This window comes from Ananas comosus, linkage group 8, assembly GCF_001540865.1.
Source record: "Ananas comosus cultivar F153 linkage group 8, ASM154086v1, whole genome shotgun sequence".
In the NCBI taxonomy this organism is placed as follows: domain Eukaryota; kingdom Viridiplantae; phylum Streptophyta; class Magnoliopsida; order Poales; family Bromeliaceae; genus Ananas; species Ananas comosus.
The window spans coordinates 12,311,421-12,335,721 of record NC_033628.1 but is presented as its reverse complement, the minus strand read 5'-3'; the positions used below and the strand labels follow the sequence as shown (position 1 = coordinate 12,335,721).

Genomic DNA, 24,301 nt, shown 5'->3' with positions numbered 1-24,301 from the left:
ATATACAATCGTAGGCTAATCCGCCGTATTAGGCTAATCCGCCGTACTAATACTGGAACAAAAGTACCACACAGAAAAAAGAAAAAATCACTCAAAAAAAGAGTTATATTTACTCTTAGCAGGTACCTTTTTTTTCTTATTTTTGTTGAACAAAAGCGCTTAAAGTTTATAACCTCCAAAACACATCACAGGGAAATTAAAACCCCTATTGCATTGCTCCCTTAATACTATCTTACTATGTAAAGCTTTTGACTGCCAATTAACTTTTGATTTTTCATTAAAATCTTCCATAAAAACATTGTTTAAACTTATAAACTTAGCCTAATTTTAATTAATTACTTCCTAACATTAATTGATCATTACTCTAATTTACACTGAGTCAATGAGGTATGTTTGTTATTGCACGCTCAATATTTTTTTTTTTTTAGAAAAAGATAGCACGCTACCCGCTTCATTCATTCAGGAGATAAACTTAACTATATGGGTGAGGCAACAAGGCCTCTAGAGAGATGAAAAACAGGGCAAAGACGAAAAAAAGAAAAAAGAAATAATAATAATAATAATAACAACTCAAAGATAATTAATAATAAAAAACCAAATTAGGAATCATAAGCTAGAAAATATTATACTTTGACAAACAAATTGAAATATTATTTTAGATATTTAATTCTTAGCACATAAATTATCATAAAGTTTGTAAAAATATTGCTATTGCGAGCTTCAGTGGAAGCCTTACTAAAAAGGAGAATGGACATACTATCTTATGTAACATGCTTTGAGATTTGCATAAATTACGATATGATGGTTGACACTCACTCTCTCCTTCGTTAGGAAGATTACAAGTCAAAATTTTTTTGTTTTACTTTTTGAAAGATCTCTCTTCAAATGAAACTTCACAAATGCACCAACTAAATTGGAGGCTTTTCTTAAACACAAATTTATTACTTTTATTAAAATTAGAAATATGATATTTAATAGACGGATTTAGATCTGAAGTAATAAACGACAATCACCTATGCCAAATTAAGCTAGCTCATTGACATATTCAAAAAATGACTTAAATTTTGGAACATTCCTATGATTTTCTTATAATATTTTTTGTTCTCTATATGTTAATGAGAGACATTTGGAATTTTGGACAAGTGAACGGACCGTACGGTAGTTTACCGTTGCCGACCGTTAATGCGGACGCCCAAAAAAAATCCACTTGATCCAAACTGCAATCACAAATTTGACACGTGTCTGCTTCCAATTGGCTCCACAGCGTGTTTCATGTTTAAGATCAAATACGGAGTTGCCGGTGCTCCTTTTTTTTCTTTTATTTTTTGATTTTCTGGGAGAACCGGAGAACACTAAAAAAAAGACGAGAGAAAAGATCGGATTCGTAGCGACCGAGGCGCGGCGGAGCTCCCTAGGGTTAGGGTTTCGTCCGCTTCCAAATGGACGAGGCCACCAGCGTCCCTCCTCGTCCCGACGTCTTCTTCCTCGCTCCTCGCTTCCTCCTCCCTCTCAGATCAATGGCGCGAGCAGCGGCTTCTTTAAAACCCCGTTTCTCACGTCTCCATTGGACCGCATTTCGTGGAAGACGACGAATAGGACGAGGAAGGGGAGGTTGTGATGGGTTTTTGAGTGAGCCAAGTGATTCTGGTGGTTGAATTCGTGAAGAGCACGAGAAATCCATCAAAGAGGTAATTGCTGATGCCTCTTTCATGTTTGATGAATTTCCCCAGAGAGAATTAGTTTAGGTATTACATGTCATCGGAATTTATGGTTTGTAATATGTTGCATATATTGCTTTTCTAGTGAGTTTACCTATGAGCGTTCTGATTGAATTTGAGAAATTGGTCGTGGATGTACTATAATGTTCCTACAGAAACTAAGTTTAAAATTTTGATTTCTTTTGTGTCAAAATATGTTGTGTTATTGCTTTTGAATACGTCTACGATAGTTCTTATGTAATTCAAGAACTGATACAGTTTGTGATTTTTAGATCATCAGGTACAATGAGGAAATTAGATTTTATAAATTGATGTTTAATTAATTTCTTCATGGAGTTTCTTGCAAGGCCAGGTCGAAGAAACCCAAGGGTCAGCATGGATGATCAAACTATTGCGCTTGAAGAAATTAACCAGGAAATTGTGGATCTGGTACGAATACTTATACCCTCAAGAGATTCCTCTAGATGACATTTAGTGTACCTTTCACATTTATCTGTTCTTTGAGGAAAAACCTGAGGAATTTCATTCCGTTTTCATTTTGACATGGAAAGAACAATTCAAACAATTACAGAGCCCGAAAACTACACCATTATCATCTGGAACCCTAGTTTATCTGAACTTGTCCAATTATAGAAATAGATAAATTTCTTTTCTGTTTTTTCCTTTTTTCTTGGCATAAACCACATAAATATGTGTTGCATATAGGAGGTGCACTTGATTATTAGGCCTGGCAGGAAAACTTTATTGAGTTGACAATTAATTCTTGCGGGAAATCTTCATCTAGTCGACAATTTAATTCTTGCAGGAAAACATTCCCATTGAAGAGGTCTTCAAGTCCCTGAAATGCACGCATGAAGGTTTAACCACTGATGCAGTTCAAGAACGGTTGAGGGTTTTCGGTTACAACAAGCTTGAAGAAAAGCAGGTTGGAAAAGGGAGACGAAGGAATGCTTTTAGCTTCCTTATTTGCATAGCTATAGACTTTACTATTGTCTCTTCTTTTACCTCCATTTTATTCTTGCGTAGGAGAGTAAAATACTTAAATTTTTGGGATTTATGTGGAATCCGCTATCATGGGTTATGGAAGCTGCTGCTATTATGGCCATTGCTCTTGCACATGGAGGGACGGATATAAGGGGAAAGGTATAGATTTGAAACTTGATTAACACACGCACACATGTACATACATGTGGGAAATTACTTTTCATGACAATCATACTTCTGCAAATGTCTTCAGAAAAGCAAAATCTTATGCATATATACAAAATGCCTTCTCTGTTTCTACTAATAAAAGATATTTTAGACACTCCAACATAACAATGGATAATTAGTTACTAGGTGACTCATTTTGTTTTTTGAACATCAAACTCTATTTTCTGTTCCATTTGAAAAATAGTTGGTGGATATTTGATTATATTCTTATTCAATGCATTTGTTTCATACAATTGGTATTATGCAGAACAAGTCCATCGACTACCATGATTTTGTTGGCATTGTGATATTGCTTCTCATCAATTCTACCATTAGCTTTATAGAAGAAAATAATGCTGGCAACGCAGCTGCGGCACTCATGGCTCGACTTGCTCCAAAGGCAAAGGTACTTTCTGCTAATTCTAGGTGAATATCGATGATTGATGACTGGCCCTTCTACTTATTTTCAACTCTTACCCTTCGAAGATACATGTAGGACTGAGGACTTAATATGATACATACAATTTTCATTAGGTTTTACGCAATGGTAAGTGGAGTGAGGAGGATGCAGCTGTGCTGGTTCCGGGTGATATAATTAGTATTAAGCTTGGTGACATTATTCCTGCTGATGCACGTCTTCTTGAGGGAGATCCTTTGAAAATTGACCAGGTATTTATAGGCTTACCTTTTGTTCTTCTTACTATCTCTTAATATCGGTAGCAATTGCCTAATCCTCACCTTTTAAATTGTCATCGTGATATAATTGACAATGTGATAACATGAGATCTTTTGATGATATCATATTGCACAAATATTTTACATGTAAAAAAGCTACATTGATTGCTAGCTAAGTTAATATACAAGTGAAGTATGGTCTAGGTTAAACTTTGAAGCAACACAAGACTAAGAAATCTTCTATGAAGGTTGCACTTACTATGCCGGAACATTATTAGCTAACTTATTAGCTCAAGTGTACCTGTCATTGTAGAATTTTATCACTAGCTTTCTCCACAACCTAGCTAAGCTTATTTCTCATCCTTGTCACTAGCATGCTCCATATACGAGACCCAAGCTTCATATCTCTACCTCATTGAACCCTTTTCAATTTGGCTAAACCACTTGATACAGGTGTCAATTTTTACAGTAAAGTTCTCGAACAGTATCTAGACGATAAGAGATACTATTTGATACACAATTTTTTTTTTTTCATTCTCAAGTTTTTTTTTTTTTTTTTTCATTCTCAAGGTTTTTTTTTTTTTTTTCATTCTCAAGGTTTTGATACACAATTTGTTTTCATTCTGACTGAGCTTGCAAAGATAAACCGACAATGGACATTATTAATTAATTCTCATTGAAATATTATACTTTATGTGCCTATTATTACTTAAGCTGCAGTTTTGGTTTAAGAGCTGAGATCAACATGTGCGGTTAACATGAATGATTTTTCAGTCTGCACTTACGGGCGAATCACTACCAGTAACTAAGAACCCAGGGGATGGTGTTTACTCTGGTTCAACATGTAAGCAAGGTGAAATAGAAGCAGTCGTCATTGCCACTGGAGTTCATACATTCTTCGGAAAAGCAGCTCATCTCGTAGAATCAACAACACATATTGGGCATTTCCAAAAGGTGAATTTTGATCTTTCTTTGCCTCTTTTGGTTTCTTTCTTCAAAAGAGTAAATAAACATTCAAACTTTCCATTGACTGCAGATTCTCAATCTAAATCCTAAATTTGGCATATTATTATGCTGAATTTTTAAAAATAAGTATTTCTTACTTAACATAAATATTTGTAATGCCTAATAAATTGAGAATCCTTTGATGACTCACAGGTGTTGACTGCAATAGGAAACTTCTGTATCTGCTCGATTGCTGTTGGAATGATCATCGATATTATCGCAATGTCTGGTTTCCAAGGGAGGAAATACCGCCCTATCATTGATAACCTTCTTGTGCTACTCATTGGAGGAATTCCAATAGCCATGCCAACAGTTCTTTCAGTCACAATGGCAATTGGATCACATCGCTTGGCACAACAGGTTATTGCACCCAAAATATCTGATTTCGTATTTCTCTAGTATATGATTTCTTGAAGAATCTGATAAATCATAATATTTATGAATATGGTTAGCATGCAACTGTCTTTCGTGTTCCTGTCAGGGTGCCATAACAAAGAGAATGACTGCTATTGAGGAAATGGCTGGGATGGATGTACTATGCAGTGATAAAACTGGAACTTTGACACTAAACAAACTCACAGTTGACAAGAATATGATTGAGGTTATACATTCTGTGTCTCAATCTTTTGCTATCTTATACTTTCTGCAATTTTTTGTTTAAATGATTCCTAACAAAGAAACTTCCTTAGTAGAAGATAAACAAAAAGAATACGATTATCGGGTTTTGTCCCAGGTTAATGAAGTTACTAAATCATTAGAGAATATATGCAATTTTTAACCATCTACAGTGCTATAATCAATTAATTGAGTTGGAAATTTTCAAATTTTTAAGCTGTAAATATTAAAAAAAAAGCAAACAAATTAAAACATAGTGGTCAAAAAGTCAACTGTTCACTAGCTTCTCCTTAATGCTGTTCTTCTTTTATGAGGTTTGGAACTTGGAATGTCCTGGACCTATAGAGAAGATCATTGTTAATAGGTGATTGAGCAGGCATCACCAAAAATTTAACGTGTCACTTCAGGTTTTTGCTAGAGAAGTAGACAAGGATCAAGTTGTCGTGATGGCTGCAAGAGCTTCAAGGCTGGAGAATCAAGATGCTATTGATGCCGCAATTGTTTCAATGCTAGCAGACCCTAAAGAGGTAGAGGAAGATAAGCTTTGCACTGCTTCCTAACTTGTTTTCCTCACTGAATCATGAAAGAGTACGGCTTTCTTAATTCAAAAGTGATGTACCCTCAAGAAACTTAAATGTGTTTGTTTCATGCAATGAAATTTTTACAAAGAAATACAGGAGTGTGTAATGTTTACTTATGTATTGATGATTATATTCATTTATCTTATAAAAAATACAGGTGTTATGGCAAAGTAAATCAACTTATGGATGCAAATATATTTACCTTAGTATTATAGCGTGAAAAGCCATATGTTTGTGACTGTTTTTGTTTGATTAGTTGTTCTTTACTTATTGCTATATATTTCTTTTTCTCTATGAATTGTGTTCACAATGGTTTTAATGTTGCACAAGGCACGTGCCGGGATTCAGGAGGTCCATTTCCTTCCATTCAACCCAACCGACAAGAGAACAGCTCTTACATACTTGGATTCAACTGGTAAAATGCATAGAGTGAGCAAAGGTGCTCCTGAGCAGGTATTAGATTTTTTTTCTTGTACATCCTCTGAAGCTTGATATTAAAAAAATTTTATCCATCAAACTGAAACAAAGTGATGAAAATTATGCACAAATCTCATTTTGTTGTTTACAAATACAAATATGACACTGTAAATTGCAGCAGCTAAGATAAGCTGGACTTTCTTATAGATAGACCTCCATTTCTCATAACTAATAGGAGGAAACTGAAGAGATATAACCCTCTCTAATCATTCACTTTATGTGCTATTGAAAGCTAGTTATCTATCTTGTAGATTCTTAATCTTGCGTGGAATAAGGCTGATATTGAAAAGAAGGTGCATGGAATAATCGATAGATTTGCTGAAAGAGGGCTTCGGTCACTTGCTGTTGCCTATCAGGTTAGTCAGCTTTTTCACCATTCTCTTCTTAATTCTGTCTATTTCTTTTTTTATGTTGACAGATTCACCTAATTTATTTATTTCTTTTATTTTTCTTTTTTTTTTATGCAGGAAGTACCTGCTGGTACTAAAGACAGTCCTGGGGGACCCTGGGAATTCATCGGGCTTCTCCCTCTTTTTGATCCTCCTCGTCATGATAGTGCTGAAACAATCCGTAGAGCTCTTGATCTCGGAGTGAGTGTGAAGATGATCACAGGTGCAGAAAAAATCTATTACCTTGGAACTTGACGTATCTTAATACTTCTAAATCACTCGAACCAATTTCTGAAATTAATTGTTCAAACTTCTCTTCCTGGACCATTTACAGGTGATCAATTGGCAATTGCCAAGGAGACAGGGCGGAGGCTCGGGATGGGCATAAACATGTATCCATCTTCATCTTTATTGGGTGGGAAAAATGATGGAGATATTGCAGTACTTCCGGTTGATGAGCTAATTGAGAAAGCTGATGGTTTTGCTGGGGTTTTTCCTGGTAATTAAATATCCACTTTAAATTGCTGCATATTCTGAATCTGCTTCTTGCTATATCTGATTTATTTCTCTATAGAGCACAAGTATGAAATAGTTAGCAGACTACAAGCCAGAAAGCACATATGTGGGATGACCGGAGATGGAGTCAACGATGCACCTGCACTAAAGAAGGCGGATATTGGAATTGCCGTGGCAGATGCGACTGACGCTGCTCGAAGTGCTTCTGACATTGTTCTTACTGAGCCTGGATTGAGCGTGATAATAAGTGCGGTTCTGACAAGCCGAGCAATTTTCCAGAGAATGAAAAATTATACGGTAAATAGGCACTGTGTGTCTAAATGATCTGTAAAACAGGAGTTTCTATTTGGGGTGAATTATAATTCCTGTTTTTATTATGTATAAAACTATAAATAGCTTCTCTATTATAGTAGGAAAGAACTCATGGTTTTGTAATACTGATGTTGGCCTTTCTGTGTTCTTCGTGCAGATATATGCAGTATCAATAACTATTCGTATTGTGGTAAGACTGCAAAATTTAAGGTTTTTCTAAATATATTTTACAATTAGCCCTTCCTATTTCCTTTGAACTTTTGAATCATGCCTCTTTCAAATTTTCTCCTGCACAAAATCAAAGTGATTTCTCACATTATAATTTAGATAAATTTGATAAACAGATACGCCTGTAAATTATGTCATGTACTCTGTACTATATGGTGCTTGCCATGCTGTGCTTTTGCTTCTCCTTGACATCTCAGGATTTTTGTGTAACAGCTTGGATTTATGCTTCTTAATGTCTTATGGAAATTCGACTTTCCTCCATTCATGGTTCTTGTGATTGCAATCCTTAACGATGGTAAGAAAAATTCATTTTAAATTCAAGTTTCCATCTTGTATCTGCCGTTTTGAGTTTCTTCAATTTTCCCTTCATTCCTGTGTTTATTTTCAGGTACTATCATGACTATATCAAAGGACAGGGTAAAGCCATCTCCAATGCCTGATAGTTGGAAACTCTCCGAGATTTTTGCAACTGGAATAGTTATTGGTTCATATCTGGCTCTTACGACCGTCTTGTTCTATTGGGCAGCTCATGAGAGACAATATTTTGTGGTTAGTAAAAACATTATATCAACTTTCAGTAAATTATTCAGTATTGATACCCTGTATAGATGAAGAATGTGCAATGAAAAAAGTTAAATGATTTTTCTACCTCAGGCTTTTGCAACTAAGTATATCATCACTTATATACTTTCTTTTTTTTTTTCCAACAATGCCTGCAGAACATATTCAAGGTTGATACTCTAAACATACACAGGCTAGATAGATCGAACAAGGACTTGATATTTGGCAGCACAGAGAAGTTAGCTTCTGCTTTGTATCTTCAAGTGAGCACCATCAGTCAAGCTCTGATATTTGTGACACGCTCAAGAGGTTGGTCTTTCTTGGAGCGACCCGGTCTTCTTCTTGTTGCTGCGTTTGTCATAGCTCAACTGGTTAGTCTTTCTCTCTTATTATTTTGGTAAGGAAATCCATAGTAAGACCTTTTCAAATAGCAATCACTCTTATTCTTATCCTACGAGGTATGGAAAATTTAAATCATATTTCTTTTCATTTACTCTTTTCACATGGTTGCAGTGGCCTTCATAAACTATATGCATTGCTATAGTATGAGAACCCTTTTGTGGGCATTTAAACAATATTAATGTATCGAAAAGAGCTAGATAAATGAATTGTTGTGTTTTCTTTTTCGTGACAATGAAAGTGGAGTTTGTAAACTAATGCAGATTGCTAGTGTGATAGCTGCAACAGTGACTTCGAAGATGATCGGAATCAGAGCAATTGGTTGGCGTTGGACAGGGGCTATTTGGGCGTACAATGTTATCATTTATATCCTGCTTGATCCAATTAAGCTCGGTGTACGATATGCGCTTAGTGGCAAAGCCTGGAATCTTGTCCTTGATAAGAAGGCAAGTAAACTCTTATTAACTCATAATTCTACAACGAAGTATTTGAGAACCTTATTTACCTCTATTTATACAGCAATAAGGCTATAATACTACGCACACTTAAACCTTTTTCTTTTAACACCATATTACTGTTACTCATAGATGGAATCGGTCATTATAAACAGGTAGCACTAACTGGCCAGAGAAACTTCGGTCGGGAAGCTCGGGAGGCTGCTTGGGCCCGTGAGCAAAGAACACTGCACGGCCTGCAAACTGCGGAACCAAAAATGATCTCAGAAAGAGTTACTTTTACTGACAACAATCAGATGGCCGAAGAAGCCAGAAGGCGAGCAGAGATCGCAAGGTATTGCAGACTTTTGCTGGTTATAATAATGTCCTTCTACAGACGTACATATAACTCTTTTACTGGGGTGCATCCTGCAAATAGTCCCTTAACTCCTTTGCTAAGTTTCACTTATAACCCGAGCTTTAAAACTAATCATCTTGGTCTTTGAACTAACGCAAGATTTTATCGCAGCCCTTTTCATTAAACCCTATATATGACTAACTAAAAACCAATATAGCGGCCACTGTTGTAAACCTGATAGCAATTCACTCTCACAACATCGAGTCCAATTTCACCTCTCGGGATAAGAGAGTAAACACTGAAGCAAAGAATTTTCTCTGAGGGTCTTCATCCTCATTCTAAGATAAGTTGAGAATGGAAGTGCCTAAAACAATTAAATTTAAAAATCGAGGACTACAGTAAAACTAAGCAAAGATTTGAGCAACCGGCGGTCCTATTTGCGTTTGTGTTTCTTCTTTTAATGAGCATAAAGGTTATTCTTTCTACATTATCTGTTTTACATGCGGTGAAATTTTGCCTTTGAGTTGTAAATTTATTCGTAATGATCTTGGCAGGTTGGTGGAACTGCACACTCTGAAAGGGAAGGTGGAATCTGTCGCTAAGCTCAAAGGCCTGGACATAAATGCCATCAACCCACATTACACTCTGTGATGAACAGGCTCACATGATATGCTGGACCCCTCCCCCCCCTCTCCGGTTTCTTCTGTCGCAGTAATTGTTGTGATTCCCTTTTTTTTCTTTTCCTGCCCCCACGTAGCTGTTGGAGGTGAATTACCTGAAGATGTTTGTTGATTGGAGCGTAGTACTTAAATTATTTAGTGCCATTTCTCCCCTAAAAGTCACTTTCCATTGCATTTGAATCTTCAAATATTTTTTTTTTTTTACCCCTGGAAGGTCAATTTGGTAATTTAATATCCCGCTTCAAATATTCCCGCTCGCGCTTTCCCACTAATGTGGAACCGCGACGACAGGAGAGGCGACGCCCATGTCCTCCTCCTCCTCCTCCTCGGTCTTCGCCTCCACTGCTGTAAGATCCTTCTCTGATCGCCTCTGGACCCGCGAAGAGAGGATCTGCTTCTCCCTCCTCCGCGGCGCCTCCCCGTGCCTCTCTCCTCTCCTCCAAATCCACGCCTTCCTCCTCCGCCATGGCCTCCTCCACTCTAACCTCCCCCTCCTCACCCGCCTCATCTCCTCGCTCTCCGCCGCCCCCTCGGCCCTCCGCCACGCTCGCCGTGTCTTTGACCGCCGCGCCGCCCAGGACGACGCCCTCTGCGTCGCAATGCTCCGCGCCCTCGTCCGTCGCCGCCTCTTCAGCGATGCCCTCTTCCTCTACCGCGACCTCCGGCGAGGCCCTTCGCCGCCCAATTGCTCTCCCTTCTCGCCCGATGAGTACACCTTCCCCTTGCTCCTCAAGTCCGCCGCCGCGCTCTCGGAGGGGCGGAGAGAAGGGGAGCAGCTCCATACCCATGTGATCAAAATGGGTTTCTTCTGCGACACATTCGCCTCCACCGCATTGCTTGATATGTACACGAAAGCAGGCGATATGGACACTGCTAAGAAGGTGTTCGATGAAATGCCTCATAGAAGCTTAGCATCATGGACTTCGATGGTTGTTGGTTATGCTAGATACGGTGAAGTTAGCTCGGCTATGGAGCTGTTTGCTTTGATACCTGATAAGGATACAGCGGCATTCAACGCTATGATCGATGTTTTCACCAAATTGGGCGATATGGAATCGGCCCACCGGCTGTTTGAACAGGTGCCGGAGGGAAATGTGGTGTCCTGGACTAGTTTGATATGTGGGTATTGCAAGACTGGGAATACGGAGGCTGCGAGAGACCTGTTTGATCAAATGCCCGTAAGAAATCTCTACTCTTGGAATGTGATGATTGGTGGGTACTGCCAGAATAGGCAGTCACAGCAGGCTCTGGATCTTTTCAGAGAACTGCAGTCCAATTCATGTCCATTTGAGCCGGACGCAGTGACGCTTGTGAGCATCATCCCTGCAATCTCCGACATGGGTGCGATCGATCTTGGTCGTTGGATACACAACTACGCAAAAAGGAAGGGTTTCGACCAGAGGACTAATATAGTCACCGCACTCGTTGACATGTACGCAAAATGCGGAGACATCTGCGAGGCAAAGCATCTGTTCAACCAATTGCCAAACAAGGAAATCGCTTCCTGGAATGCTGTGATCAATGGGTTTGCCCTAAATGGCCTTGCCGAAGAGGCGCTTGACGTGTTTAATGAAATGCGGAGGAGAGGGTTCTCCCCAAATGGCGTGACGATGATCGGGGTCCTATCAGCCTGCGGCCATGCGGGCCTTGTCGAAGAAGGGAGAAAGTGGTTTAGGGAGATGGAAATGTTGGGTGTTTGTAAGAGAGTGGAACATTACGGTTGCATGGTGGACCTTTTGGGACGAGGTGGGTATTTAGACGAAGCCGAGAAGTTGGTCGACGAAATGCCCTTTGGAGTCAACGGGATAGTTTTAAGCTCGTTGCTATTTGCTTGCGGGTGTTACGGGGATGTTGCGAGGGCAGAGAGGGTGATGAAGAGGGCAGAAGAGATTGAACCCGGGAATGCGAGGAATTATGTGATAATGAGGAATCTTTATGCCGGGAAGAAGCGGTGGGGAGATGTGGAAAGGGTCAAGGAAGAGGTGAGGAAGTTGGGGGGCAAAAGGGAGGCTGGGTGTAGTGTTGTGGAGGTTGGAAACAGGGTTTGGGAGTTTGTCTCAGGTGACAGAGCTTTTTCTGATTGGGAGGCTGTGTACAGTTTGTTAAGGTGCCTTCAACTAGAAATGAAAGGCCAAAGAGAAGAGGAGTGGGAATCTCAGTTCACTGCTTGTTAAGAAGCTCATTTCTTTTTCTTCATTAATGCTTAAAATGCACTGGAAAAGATGAAAAGCACAAGGCCAAGGAGAATATGGAGGAGAAAGTAAGGATTTCAAATCGCAGAATACGGCCAGCCAGTTTAGCAGATGGATATTTCAAGCGATAAGTCGAACAGTTTGTCTGAGAGAATTGTGCTGAGATTTGTTCATTTCATTTTCAAAATACACATGAAAGTCAATACGCAAAAATAGAAGAATATACACCAGATTGTTCTGCTCTGAAGAACGCCGCCCCAGGTTCGAGTAAATTTATAACAATCTTCAGGTGTTCTTATACCTATTAATCTTAACTGTCATGATCTTAACTGACATGTCTTAATTCAGAATTTCGCTCGTCGGAGTAAAATCTTTTGCACTGCATGATTCCCATAATTTGCAGTCATTTTTTACTGCTAATATGGGGAAAACCTACTCAAGGGTGGATTAATTGGCTTGATAAGTTAGGTTAGTATCTTCCTTTTTAAAGAACTGCGGCAATTGACCCTTTCTTTGATTTTGTGGTTGTTTTCAGGTTCCTTGTGCAGCTCTTTTAACAGAGGGGATTCAGATCACAGGGACTGCGCATTTACCCATTCTCCCATCTGGTAAGTTGTGTACCTGTGATTTTACCCACGCAACTAATGCGATTTTACAATTTTACGATCTTTTACTTTTCGGTTCAGTTCACATGCATAGTACATGTTCGTCTCCTGGAGCTCGTTATTATTATTATACGAAATTAACGTCGAGCAGGTCCGCTATCATTATCTACTTGGAGCTCCTCATTGCACCGAAATAATCAATATTGGTACTGAGCATTTATATATTATCTGTGCCGTACTAAACTCGGTTGCGAATCAATTAAATGACAAGAGATAATGCTCCGTGCACTCTAACGACTATGGTACACCCAGTTAAGAAGCACCAGGAAACTTTCTACGGGAGAAGCTTCTGTAAGAAGCAAGAGTGGCTTATTAGCGGGTATTTGGTTTCTTGAAGAAACATAAAAAGATCGTTATCTAAAAAAAAAAATTCTATAAAAAATTATTATTTAAAAATCAAATTAGATAAAAAATAATTTTACAGCTAGAAAATTATTTTCCTTTTAAAGAATACTCTCAACTAATAACCTTCCCAGCCCCCCCCCCGCACGGTTAAACTCGTTTGAAATGTATGACATCATGACACGTGGCATCTCCAGTTGGTTCAAAGAATAATAAATAAATAAATAAATAAATAAATAAATAAATAAAAGTTTCTTACATTGGGGTTTTCGCGGTCCTCAAAATATCGCACCTGGTGTACGCTTACCGACCGTGGGCGGTGATTTTAACCACTCTAATGATGTTGGTGTACGCCCTCTTCAAAGAAACCGTATTTCGTAACACGGGCCACGAGGCGCGTGTACGGTTATGTCACCGGGACCCCGGGAAGCGGTGACACTAAATACCCCTCTCTCCTCGACGAACACGCTCCCATGCTCTCTCCTCTACCACAGGTCCACACTCGTCGCCCCTCTCGGACGAGGAAGAGAGGTTGGGGGAAAAAGAATCCCCTCGTCCCCGCTCGATTCCGATCGAAGAGGAGCCCTAAATTCTAGAAGGATTGGGGCGATAATGGCGATTCAACTGTCGAAGGCCGTTTCTCTCCTCCTCGTCGTCGTCGTCTTCGTCCTCTCAATCCAAGCCTCGTCCTCGATCCCCTTCATTGTCTTGCATGGTTCGTTTCTTCAACTATTCGTGTCGATTGAGGGTTCTTTTGTTGCTATTGAGCTGGTGTAGCGATTAATCGAGGGTTCTTCTTTGGTTGTAGGAATTGGGGATCAGTGCGTGAACAAAGGGGTGACGCAGTTCACGGAGCTTCTGAGCGAGTGGTCTGGCTCTAAGGGATACTGCTTGTACGGTTCTTGATTGCTTAAACCATTTGATATCAATTTTGCTATAGAAACCTAGCATGATTTCCTCAGAAACTGGAATTACCTCGTCCTTTTGAACTAAATTATGCGTAAATATGAAACAACAATGGGTGAATTGATGTTTATGTATGTCGTAATCGCGATTTTGTTTTCTGCTCTCTTTTAGGATTCTGCTCTGATGACTTGGAATGGATTAACCAGTATCCAACCCATTAGCTTGTGTCTTTTCAAACACATCTCTCTTGCAAATTTTGAATTAAGCTTGCCATCTCTTTGCAGAGAAATTGGAGATGGAGTAATGGACTCTTGGCTCAGGCCCCTCCAGGAACAGGTTGATTTTCCTATCAGATGAATATGAACCTTGCTAAAGGTTTTCGTTATGTTGTGTCTCTGATATTTAATATTATGCATCTTTGCAGGCTAATATTGTTTGTGAGAAGGTGATTCATCTGTTTTGGTAATGTTTACTGCTTTCGATTTCTTAAATAGTGTTAAAATTGTGATATTGTATTTGTCCTATATATCCTCACACTGGCAGGTGAAAGAAATGGAGGAACTTAGCATGGGTTACAACATAGTTGGCCTATCTCAGGTACTTCCTTTTGGGTGCTTGTTCTTTTTTAACTTGTCTTAGCATGCGTTTTCCTGAAACTGTACGTCATACATGTTGGGTACGATAGTTACTTATATTATCAACTGTATTTGCAAGTAGTTTTTTTTAATAAATTTCTTTTCAGGATTTACACTGATGTCTAAACCAAAATAATTTCTTCTGTTACATCAACAAAAAATGTTAGTTTACTTTTATGTGCTGTTATTATGTGTGTTTGATGTTGTACTGTCCTTTGAACTTAGATATCAACAGTTGAGGTATCTGTTTTCAGTTCTTTTGTTGTCCATTTTTAGCAACATTACCTTTTTCCTTGTGATTTGTTACCTACAGGGTAATTTGATTGGTCGAGCAGTAGTTGAGTTCTGTGATGGCGGACCTCCTGTACGAGTTCTTATCATTCATTTTATTTATTTATTTACTTTTTTTTTAATGCCTTGTATCCATTTTTGTTCCAAAATGAAGGGAGAAGTGATGTTACAAATATCTACCTATTGTACATATAGGACATAGAATAATTTTCTGGTTGTCAGAGCAGTATTTGACAACATGGGTGCTAGATTAATTAAATGGGCACAAAGCAGCTTTCCTTATGAACTTGCATATTTAAGGACATGCTTAGTACACAGAGTCATTTACTTTCGATCATGTAGCAATTATTCTTGATTTACTTTATTATGGCTATTATGTAGTTATTGACTTCCTAAGGCTTGCCAGAATCTGAATAATAAATAAAGCACACTTGTGATTATGTCCTACTTTACAGATTAATCATACTGCCACCTGACCATTCATTTATTGTAGTTTATTACTTAGATGAATTTAGTATGACCCTCTTTTGCTTGTCCGTGGTAGTTTCATATCTTGCTAGTATAAAAGGAAGTATCAGAAAATATATCAACTTCCTGAATGAAGACTTTTTTGTAACAAACTGGAGATTAATTTATAAGCATGTAAGATTGTGGACTTATGGTGACAGAACCATACTCAGTAAAACCTGCTATGAAGCCTTTGTTGCAAACAGTCCGAAATGAGCTACTCAATCTCTTGGTTTGTATGTGGTGTCCCGTGCACTTGTTTTGTTTGTGGGTGCCTCATGTATGATTACTTGTTCCATAGCGGCACATAAAGTGGTGACTTCGCATATATGTCCCAGGAGAATAATGTCTCTCCTGTGGTTGCAGATATTTTCAGTCATAGATAAAATATAATGTTACTAGAAGAATTGGAATTCATTCGGGCATACAATTGCCATATGAGTACAAGGGTGTTCTTTCTGTACATTTTCATCGATCCATTATCCATATGTGATATTTATTAGCACTATTTAAAATCAGCTCTATCTTTGATGCAGATGAAGAATTTTAATATTTCTTTTGATTAAGCTTTAGATATAATTGTCTAATGAAAGTTAGTTGAAGAATTGCTAACAGGTGAAGAATTTCATATCATTGGGTGGTCCTCTTGCGGGTACTGCTTCTGTGCCATTATGTGGTGTAAGCTTTCTGAAGCGCATTATGTTTTTCGATTGTTTACCATGTATGCTCTATATTTCATTTTCATCGAAAGATATTTGAATATTGTTAACCAATTCCAGAACAAAGGAGATGTATCCATATTAAGGCAAAGAAAAATGGATTTTGTTTCTTATTTGACATCCCTGGAGGAACTAAGACCGACCTCTTTCTATTATGTGCATCTTCTTTGTTGCAGACAGTGGAATTCCTGTTTCTATCTGATAATTTTTCTTTCGAAAAACCAACTAGCTTACCTTTCCATTATTGTTTCATTGCAGTCTGGTATCATATGTGTTCTTGTTGACGTCCTCCTTAAAACAGAGATATATTCCAATTATGTGCAGGTATATACAAATTCCAAATCATAACTAAATCAAATGCTCTGTATGATTTGTTGGAATGCTAGCATCGTTTTGAGGACTAACTTCAGACTGATAAATTACAGGAACATCTGGCCCCTAGTGGTTATCTCAAGATTCCAACTGTGGGTATTTGTTTCTGTTTCTGTTTTTTTTTTTCCCTTTATTGGTTTTTATTACCTGTGTTTGTAGCTGAAACATGGTCTGTGAGAAAAAGTTCTAGTTATTTATCATTTGTAGTAATTTACCCCCTCATGGAAAGTAGCAATTACTAAACTGTTCAGAGTATAATGCGCACAGTGAGTAACTATGATGATCAGACCCCTTAACTGATGATCAAACTGATATCAAGGTGGTTTCAAAGTTCAAATAGTACTAGTCGTTAACACCCAAACCTAGACTCTAGATGCACGGTAGCACACTTGCCAGGTGTTACACCATGTATTGACTAGTGTAAAATTTGCAGAAGTTAGAAGCAATGATACTATGAAACTAGATCAATTAGATTAGTGTGTCTAGACAGCTAATACTTAAATTTTCTCCATATTAAGCGAATGATATCCATCTTGTAATGTTAAAATCACAAAACTAAAGCTACCTTATCTGTCTTAGCAATGCTACTCTTGTTATTTTATAGAGACTGTAACTTTTAGCCCGGTTAATATAACTACTTTTGGGTAGAGTTTACTGCTGAGTTACGGACATATTTTCATGAAGAAAAATATTAAGGAAGTTCATATGTAGAATTGAATGGATAATCTCCTCTAAACGTTCTGAGATTTTTTTTTCCTTTGTTTTTGGCTTGCCCTTGTGGAACAGTTGCACTAAAATGTGAGATATAATTTCAGAAATGTTCTACTTCCGGTAGTTGTATTATCATTTTCTCTTCCTATTACTATCTATGTCACAACTAGATGCTGCATTATGAGCAGCATTATGAACTGAGGAAAGCAAGCAGATAACAAAATCAATCTGTTTTCTCCAGGATATTTCCCATTATTTGGAAGGGTGCAGGTTTCTTCCAAGGCTAAACAATGAAATTCCAGACAAAAGGAATTCTACCTACAAAGAAAGATTCAGTAGCTTGGAGACTTTGGTTCTTATAATGGTTAGTTCAAGAAAGCGACCTTTTATGCATCCCATATATATATATATATATATATATATATGTGGTCTGTGATATTATTTTTTAATCTGGGACCTGTTGAATTTTATCTACCACTTTGTCACATTATTATTTTTGGTTCATTTCTATTCCATCCTGCTGAAAACCAAATTTGCTGATTATCATCTCTGTCTTTGTAATAGTTTGAGAACGATATAGTCTTGATACCTCGGGAAACTGCTTGGTTTGGTTACTATCCTGATGGTGCCTTTAGCCCAGTTTTGCCTCCACAACAGGTAGCGTTCTCCTCTTTTATTGCCGAAATGCATATCACATTTTGATTGATTTGTTTGAATTTTACATTTGATAATATCTCATTTGATTGAGGTGTGTTTTTTTTTATTTTTTGTATCCATAGGTAATTGATTGTAAAATTGAATGTCTGTAGAAAGGGATTTGCGTACTTGCTGTGAGATGCAGTCTCTGTTAGGCAAATTCTGTAGAAATTGAAAATTTTGTTGCTTTATTGACCGGTAGTTCGTCGCAACTGACAGCTATCCCAAGCTACGTTAGATGAATGTCTCTTAAGCCATTTCTCGCACACTAGGCCGTTTCCTGCTTAAATTCACGGGAATCATGGCATTTTCTGTCCTCTTTTTGTGCCCTTAAAACTCACAAAATTTACTGTTCTTGCAGACCACACTCTACACAGAAGACTGGATAGGTTTGAAAGCTCTGGATGAAGCTGGGCGAGTTAAATTCATTAGCGTGAAAGGAGGTCATTTGAGAATCTCCAACAGTGATATGAAAGAGCATATCGTGCCGTACTTGGTGGACAAACGGCCGAAGAAGTACTCTAAACAACAGTCTGCGGCACAATCATTTTCATCTGCTTGGGAGATTGTTACTGGTGCAGTGGCATCAAGGAATATTACTCTGCTTCCGTCCCAGGAGTGATATAATAGAGTATGTTGATCTACCCACTCAGTGTAGAGCGGTTGGTAAGTTGATTTAATGGGTTTCAAATTGAACAACATTTATTGACTTGAGCAATTATAGTCATCTGTTTGTATATTGCTAATGTTGTAGTGTTACGTCTCGAAACCCTGTGTCAGTTACGAATATAGACCAGGGATGTGGGAGAGTTGGTGTGCTTAGTGTTTTTCTACGCGGTGGATTTATGTAGGTCATTCGTTAATTTAGCATTTTCTTATCAACGTAAGATGATACTATATGTAAGTATTGTTTTATTTGGCTCCACACATGTTGCTAATCATTATGGATTTACGCTTATTGGCAATATTTGGGCTACTAAGTCGCCCCTCACCAGGATGTTTGGTATCGAAGATTCTGACCGCTGACACCTTTTCTTTTCTTTCCTTTTCTTTCTTGTGTTATAATAATGTAGGAAAAAGGTTAAATTGTATGGAGATCTTCTCAACTATAGGAAAACATGAAAATAGATCCCTCAGTTTTTTTTTTTCCTTTTTTTAATTGGGACCTCCTTAACTAGTAATTTTTTTTAGAAGCAAGTGATTTTATTCAGAAAAGAAGGCAGTGTGTCAAATTCACCGGTGGTTTCACCAAATTTTATAACAGTTTTGAGCAAATAAAACTAGACTAGCTAACTATTATTAATTAGTAGTTATAAAAATTTGACTAATTTTTTAAGATAACTAAGCACAAAAACTCAATTAAAAAAGTCTGGAAGTTGAGGATGTCTCAATTTAAAAAATAAAAGTTTAAGGAACCTATTGCATAATTGCCCATAGTAAAGTCAGCTGAAGTGCAAAAATAGCAGTATGATGGGGAGATTTGTGCATGCGGCGTTTTTCTACCAATATTTTCGACACAAAATAACCTTGATTTGTATTTTAGCAGAACTATAGTACAACAAAGCTACATGCAGAAACAAGCATATTTAAATCTCCTCATAATAACACCACAAAAAAAAAAAAAAAGCACATAAAAGAGAACCTTACTCATCATCTGAACTATCTTCCGCTGAGTCTGGCAGCACAGAGACAACTGCAGCACAGCAGAAGGATTCTCGATCCTTGAGGAGGAGACAACGCCCATCCGCATTCCATTTTAGGTCACAGATGTTAAACTTTGGCAATGGAATATTAACACAGCAAGCTCCGCTTGGGCTCCACATATACAAATGAGAGCTCCCTGTGCACAGGACGACACGAGGGAAAGTCGGCTCCCATGCCGCAGCCTTGATCGGCTCTTTCTGCACCAAGACTGCAGCAAGCTCAAGGTGGCAGATATCCCATATCCAAAGTGCAGTTGGCATGTTGTCATTACGCGTGAAGAGGTATTGGCTATCATTGCTCCATTGCAACAGACCTGCACAACTCAAAGAACTTGGTCGGGATTTGCGTTTTCAGAAACATCCACGTGAAGAGATGTGCAAGAAGTATTTATATGAAAAACTGCATGAAGTAAAGTACAGTGAAAATCAGAAGTAATAGCTGGATGCAATTTGCTATGATGAATGATAACTTTTTATAATAAGGTACTATATATGATAATCTCTGAAACAAAAAAGCCGATGAGTTCAAGGTCAACAATTTAGAATCCCCTTATGAAAATTCCTCTAAAAGATGAAAAAAGTGAAAAAGATAAAAAAAGTTGCATGAGAGAACCGAAGGATGAGAAGCTAACCAACTCCTTGTTTGGGGTTTGGCTTGTCTATTGTTGGCTTCTGTGATGGCAAGCTGGTTGGAAGATCCATTACTTTGTACTTAACTCTGGAGTTTCCTTCTGCGGCACTTTCTGCAAAAAAATCTTAAAAGATCAGTTGCTAATGTTAAGCCAACACTGACAGAGACCATGTTATGGTAGTAGGATGACAAGCATGCAACCATATTCGAACATGAAAATGAAAGAGTTCTGCAGGTTTAATCACATAACCAGTACTTACTGTTGTATTTACCTCATGATTTTAGACAATTATGTAACATCACATATCTCATCCCCCTAAGACAGAAAACCGTGTGACTAATAAGATCGGTATTCTCTCCCTTACTCCTACATAGGCATTTTATTTCCTCAAAAATTTTCAAAAGAAAAGATAGATCTTCTCAAAAGCTAGATTTTCTCACTAAAATAAGTAGATTGGCTAAACATTAGAAATTAAGGTGTCTTTCCCAGTCAACGTTTTGTGGCAAAAAGTTTTTTGCTAGGAGAAAAACATTGTAATCAGATCTTATGGGTACAGTGGTATAAAACCATGTCACATTACATTCTTGATGATGTGAGTATTACTTATATAGTCCACAGTTTGTAATACAAAAAAGTTTCAGTTAGCAAAAATCCTTTTCCAAAATACTGGAACTAATGTCTTAGTAATCCAACCATCATCACCATATGTAAAATAAACTTTCAGCTTTAAAGTGAATGCCAATTCTCACCAGGACAATTGTCTTGAAGGTTATGTGGAAAGTCCTCATTCAAACATAACTCGGACATATCAAGTTGCAAGGGTTCATCGACTTCCTACATTCAAAATATAAACTATGCTTCTCAGAGAAACATCTCAAGAAGAAAGAAATATTAAAGAAGAAGCAAATAATCTTGAAGAGGTATGTCTACCTTGAAAACAGGAGCATTACAGGGGCTACGAATGGTTGCTACATGCATGAATTCCGCAAAAGTTTTCCATGTCAGATGGTTCAATGTCCGTACTGCCTGATCATAACTACCCACTGCTAAGAATTGCCCACAGGGGGACCAGGCAACAGTTTTCACACCTAACCCACTTTCATATGCTTGATATTTGAATAAGCATCTCCCATCTGGAGAATAGATTAGAACCTGTGATATATACAGAATTAGCTCCAAAAGCCTACATATAATCTCTAAGTTAGTTGATTATCTAGCATATTGTTATCCAGACAATTAGGTATACAATACGCCACTCAACTTACTAGTTGAAGCTACAATTTTTTTCTATGCATGGATGATAGATGCTTATCCAAACTGCATGATGAAGTGGTAGAAAGTAGAACATAAAGAACCAGAAGCGTACACAATGCCAATAAAGAATGTACACAAGTCTTTACAAAACTAGACACTGGAATGAACCTGAACAATGATATTAAGACTTCAAGGAAAGCTTGTGCTAATAAATGGTTGAACACAAGCATATTCTACGTAAACGAAGTAATGTGAATCAAAATAAGCAGTTTCACCATTACAGTTTATTGTCAAAAAGTGAGTACCTTGTATTCAAGAAGCGAATCCCAGACGACGATAGCACTATCATCGGGAGACCACTCAACGCCTGCCAAATCTATTGTATCAACAGCAAAAACACCCATGATTTCCCAAGAATGACAGGAAAGGAGGTTTATGTAATCCTTGCAATCTCGCCTTGTACAGATAGCTGCAAACTTTCCATCTTGGGTGAAAGAAACACCCTTGGAGGCATGCTTTGGCCACTGGACATGTACGCATGCAGTATTCACCAGCGACCAAACGGTAACACGTAGCTGAAACTCTGATGTCGTAAGTATATGCCGGCTGTCAGGGCTCCACCTGGCATAAGCAATACCGGCAGGGCCTTCGTCTATTTTACAAGTCCACTCAGGCTGGCTTAATGACCACGCCTGTATCATCGGCCTCTTATGGAGACCACAAAGTATGTACTCGGAATCAGGGGCCCATTCGACGTAGCTTATCTTGTCGACACATGAATATAGTTGGACCACCTACACCAAGTAGGGAAAACATGGATAAATTTAATTATTAGGGGAACAGAAAATTGGATATATTGCATTTAATCTGATAGCAGGGTTTCGACGCAGAAGGTTTGCCTTAGTGATTGTGATCCCATATTTTGCGCATCGCTCTAAACAAACAATATTATGCAATGCGTCCACCATTTCATTATGCCTTACCTAACAAGATTGTAATTGTTTCCAATTGCAAGTTAGCAAAATTCCATAACAAAAACGGTTTGATACAATATGTTACTGTAAACTCATCGCCACCATATTCTCCAAAGAATCTAACACTTGGTGACTTCTTCTGTTCCAGCATTTCTTTCTATCAAGCGAAATGCAAGATTATTCAGATCGGTTGTTAGAGGAGATTCAAAGCAGACCGAGAATCCAAACATAGGAAGCACTGCATTTTGTAACTTCCAAAAACACTTAGACTACGCTTAGATTGAATCTCCAAAGAAGCAGTCGCAGATTTTGTTCACACAATGCATTCATCGCAATCGGACACTGGATTCACATTATGGGAAACACTAGTTAGTAGGGCTACATTAACCATAAAATTACATCTGCATCCAAAAACTATAATCGCCTCAGAATCCAGCAAATTTGAAGATCCAAACTCTAGTTACGATCTCGAAGCGCTGATCCGGATAAGAGAGAGAAACAGGGGTATACAATGCAATGCATGCAACAGGAACTGCAAAACCCTAACCCTAGAACGGCGAAGGGGGGGGAGTGGGGGGGACCTTGAGGGAGACGACGTCGCGGATGACAAGGCGATAATCGACGGCGAGGGCGAGGAAGCGGGAGTCGGGGGAGAAGCTGCAGGGCCCCGTTTGCTTGTACGCGTCCGTGAACTCCATCTACGAACCCCCTCCCCCTCCTCCTCCCCCTCGGCCCCTCCCCAACCCCTCTTTGTTGTTCGCGAAACTTCGAGAAGTACTTTGGCAAATGGAGATGGAGATGTAGCATATATGGATGGCGCAGCGGGGAAGGAGACGAGGCACTTTTTCTTCTTTTTTTTTTCAAAAAAAAAAATTACACAGCAGCTCGTGACTCGTCGGAGGAGAAGGAGGAGCGATTTTGTACGGACTCGATTCAAATTTCTGCTGCTGCTGCTGAGGTGCACTCGTAAAAAAGAAAAAAGAAAAAAGAAAAAAGGAAAAAGGAAACTTTAAATACCCCTGTAGTTAGTACGATGTGGTTTCAAGTGTATTAAGTTAGTACCATATGGTTTCGCACTTTTTCACTTTAGTACTATATGATTTCAAATGTATCAAACTAGTACCCTGTGGTTTCAATTTTCTCTTTTTATTATTCATTTCAAAGTATATAATTTAACGAAGTATTAAACCACACGATACTAAAGTGGAAAAGTGCGAAACCACAGGGTACTAACTTGATACACTTGAAATTATAGGGTACTAAAGTGAGAAGGTGCAAAATCATATGGTACTAACTTGATACACTTTAAACCATAGGGTACTAAAGTGAGAAATTACGAAACCACGGGGGTATTTGAAGTTCCCCCACAAAAAAAAGTGTTAATTTCATTAAGTTTTTTATAAATACTAGTGCAGTCACATGCATGTTACGACGAATAGATATCGTTAAAGTAAAAATTTGTAAAAAATAAAATATCAGTTTAGTATAAAAATAGTTAATATGGTCGATACTATAGATAAATAATTTTTAAAAAATAAAACTATAATAAAAACAAATTAATCA

General features: G+C 38.2%; 3 protein-coding genes across 5 annotated transcripts; 2 read left to right on the top strand and 1 right to left on the bottom strand.

The window, feature by feature from the left end:
• LOC109714222 (plasma membrane ATPase 1-like) lies at window positions 1,345-10,301 on the top strand. The gene is made up of 22 exons (XM_020238734.1): window positions 1,345-1,688; window positions 2,071-2,147; window positions 2,524-2,643; window positions 2,745-2,861; window positions 3,178-3,315; window positions 3,444-3,578; window positions 4,359-4,538; window positions 4,743-4,949; window positions 5,071-5,190; window positions 5,612-5,731; window positions 6,116-6,238; window positions 6,514-6,618; window positions 6,730-6,874; window positions 6,986-7,150; window positions 7,226-7,464; window positions 7,637-7,669; window positions 7,921-8,002; window positions 8,096-8,256; window positions 8,427-8,639; window positions 8,931-9,113; window positions 9,278-9,456; window positions 10,014-10,301. The coding sequence occupies exons 2-22, from the start codon at window positions 2,094-2,096 to the stop codon at window positions 10,108-10,110; spliced, it is 2,916 nt and encodes a 971-aa protein (XP_020094323.1). The 5' UTR covers window positions 1,345-1,688; window positions 2,071-2,093; the 3' UTR covers window positions 10,111-10,301.
• On the top strand, window positions 10,336-19,172 carry LOC109714223 (palmitoyl-protein thioesterase 1). 3 transcript variants are annotated; one of them, XM_020238737.1, is made up of 13 exons: window positions 13,718-14,053; window positions 14,147-14,231; window positions 14,416-14,449; window positions 14,529-14,580; window positions 14,669-14,689; window positions 14,788-14,841; window positions 15,193-15,243; window positions 16,293-16,355; window positions 16,655-16,720; window positions 16,822-16,860; window positions 17,721-17,843; window positions 18,044-18,136; window positions 18,537-19,172. In XM_020238737.1, exons 4-13 carry the CDS (start codon window positions 14,548-14,550, stop codon window positions 18,795-18,797), a joined length of 804 nt encoding a protein of 267 aa, XP_020094326.1. In that variant the 5' UTR covers window positions 13,718-14,053; window positions 14,147-14,231; window positions 14,416-14,449; window positions 14,529-14,547; the 3' UTR covers window positions 18,798-19,172. The 3 variants fall into 3 exon arrangements, 2 of the variants coding, with proteins under 2 accessions (XP_020094326.1, XP_020094325.1); XM_020238736.1 differs by lacking the exon at window positions 14,416-14,449; XR_002217267.1 differs by lacking the exons at window positions 14,529-14,580; window positions 14,669-14,689; window positions 14,788-14,841; ... (5 more) ...; window positions 18,044-18,136; window positions 18,537-19,172 and adding an exon at window positions 10,336-12,592 and having other exon boundaries at window positions 12,867-14,053; window positions 14,416-14,455.
• Window positions 19,684-23,695, bottom strand: LOC109714224 (WD repeat-containing protein WRAP73). The gene is made up of 6 exons (XM_020238738.1): window positions 23,320-23,695; window positions 22,070-22,558; window positions 21,441-21,662; window positions 21,260-21,344; window positions 20,511-20,621; window positions 19,684-20,192 (listed from the first exon to the last, which is right to left on the bottom strand). The coding sequence occupies exons 1-6, from the start codon at window positions 23,434-23,436 to the stop codon at window positions 19,819-19,821; spliced, it is 1,398 nt and encodes a 465-aa protein (XP_020094327.1). The 5' UTR covers window positions 23,437-23,695; the 3' UTR covers window positions 19,684-19,818.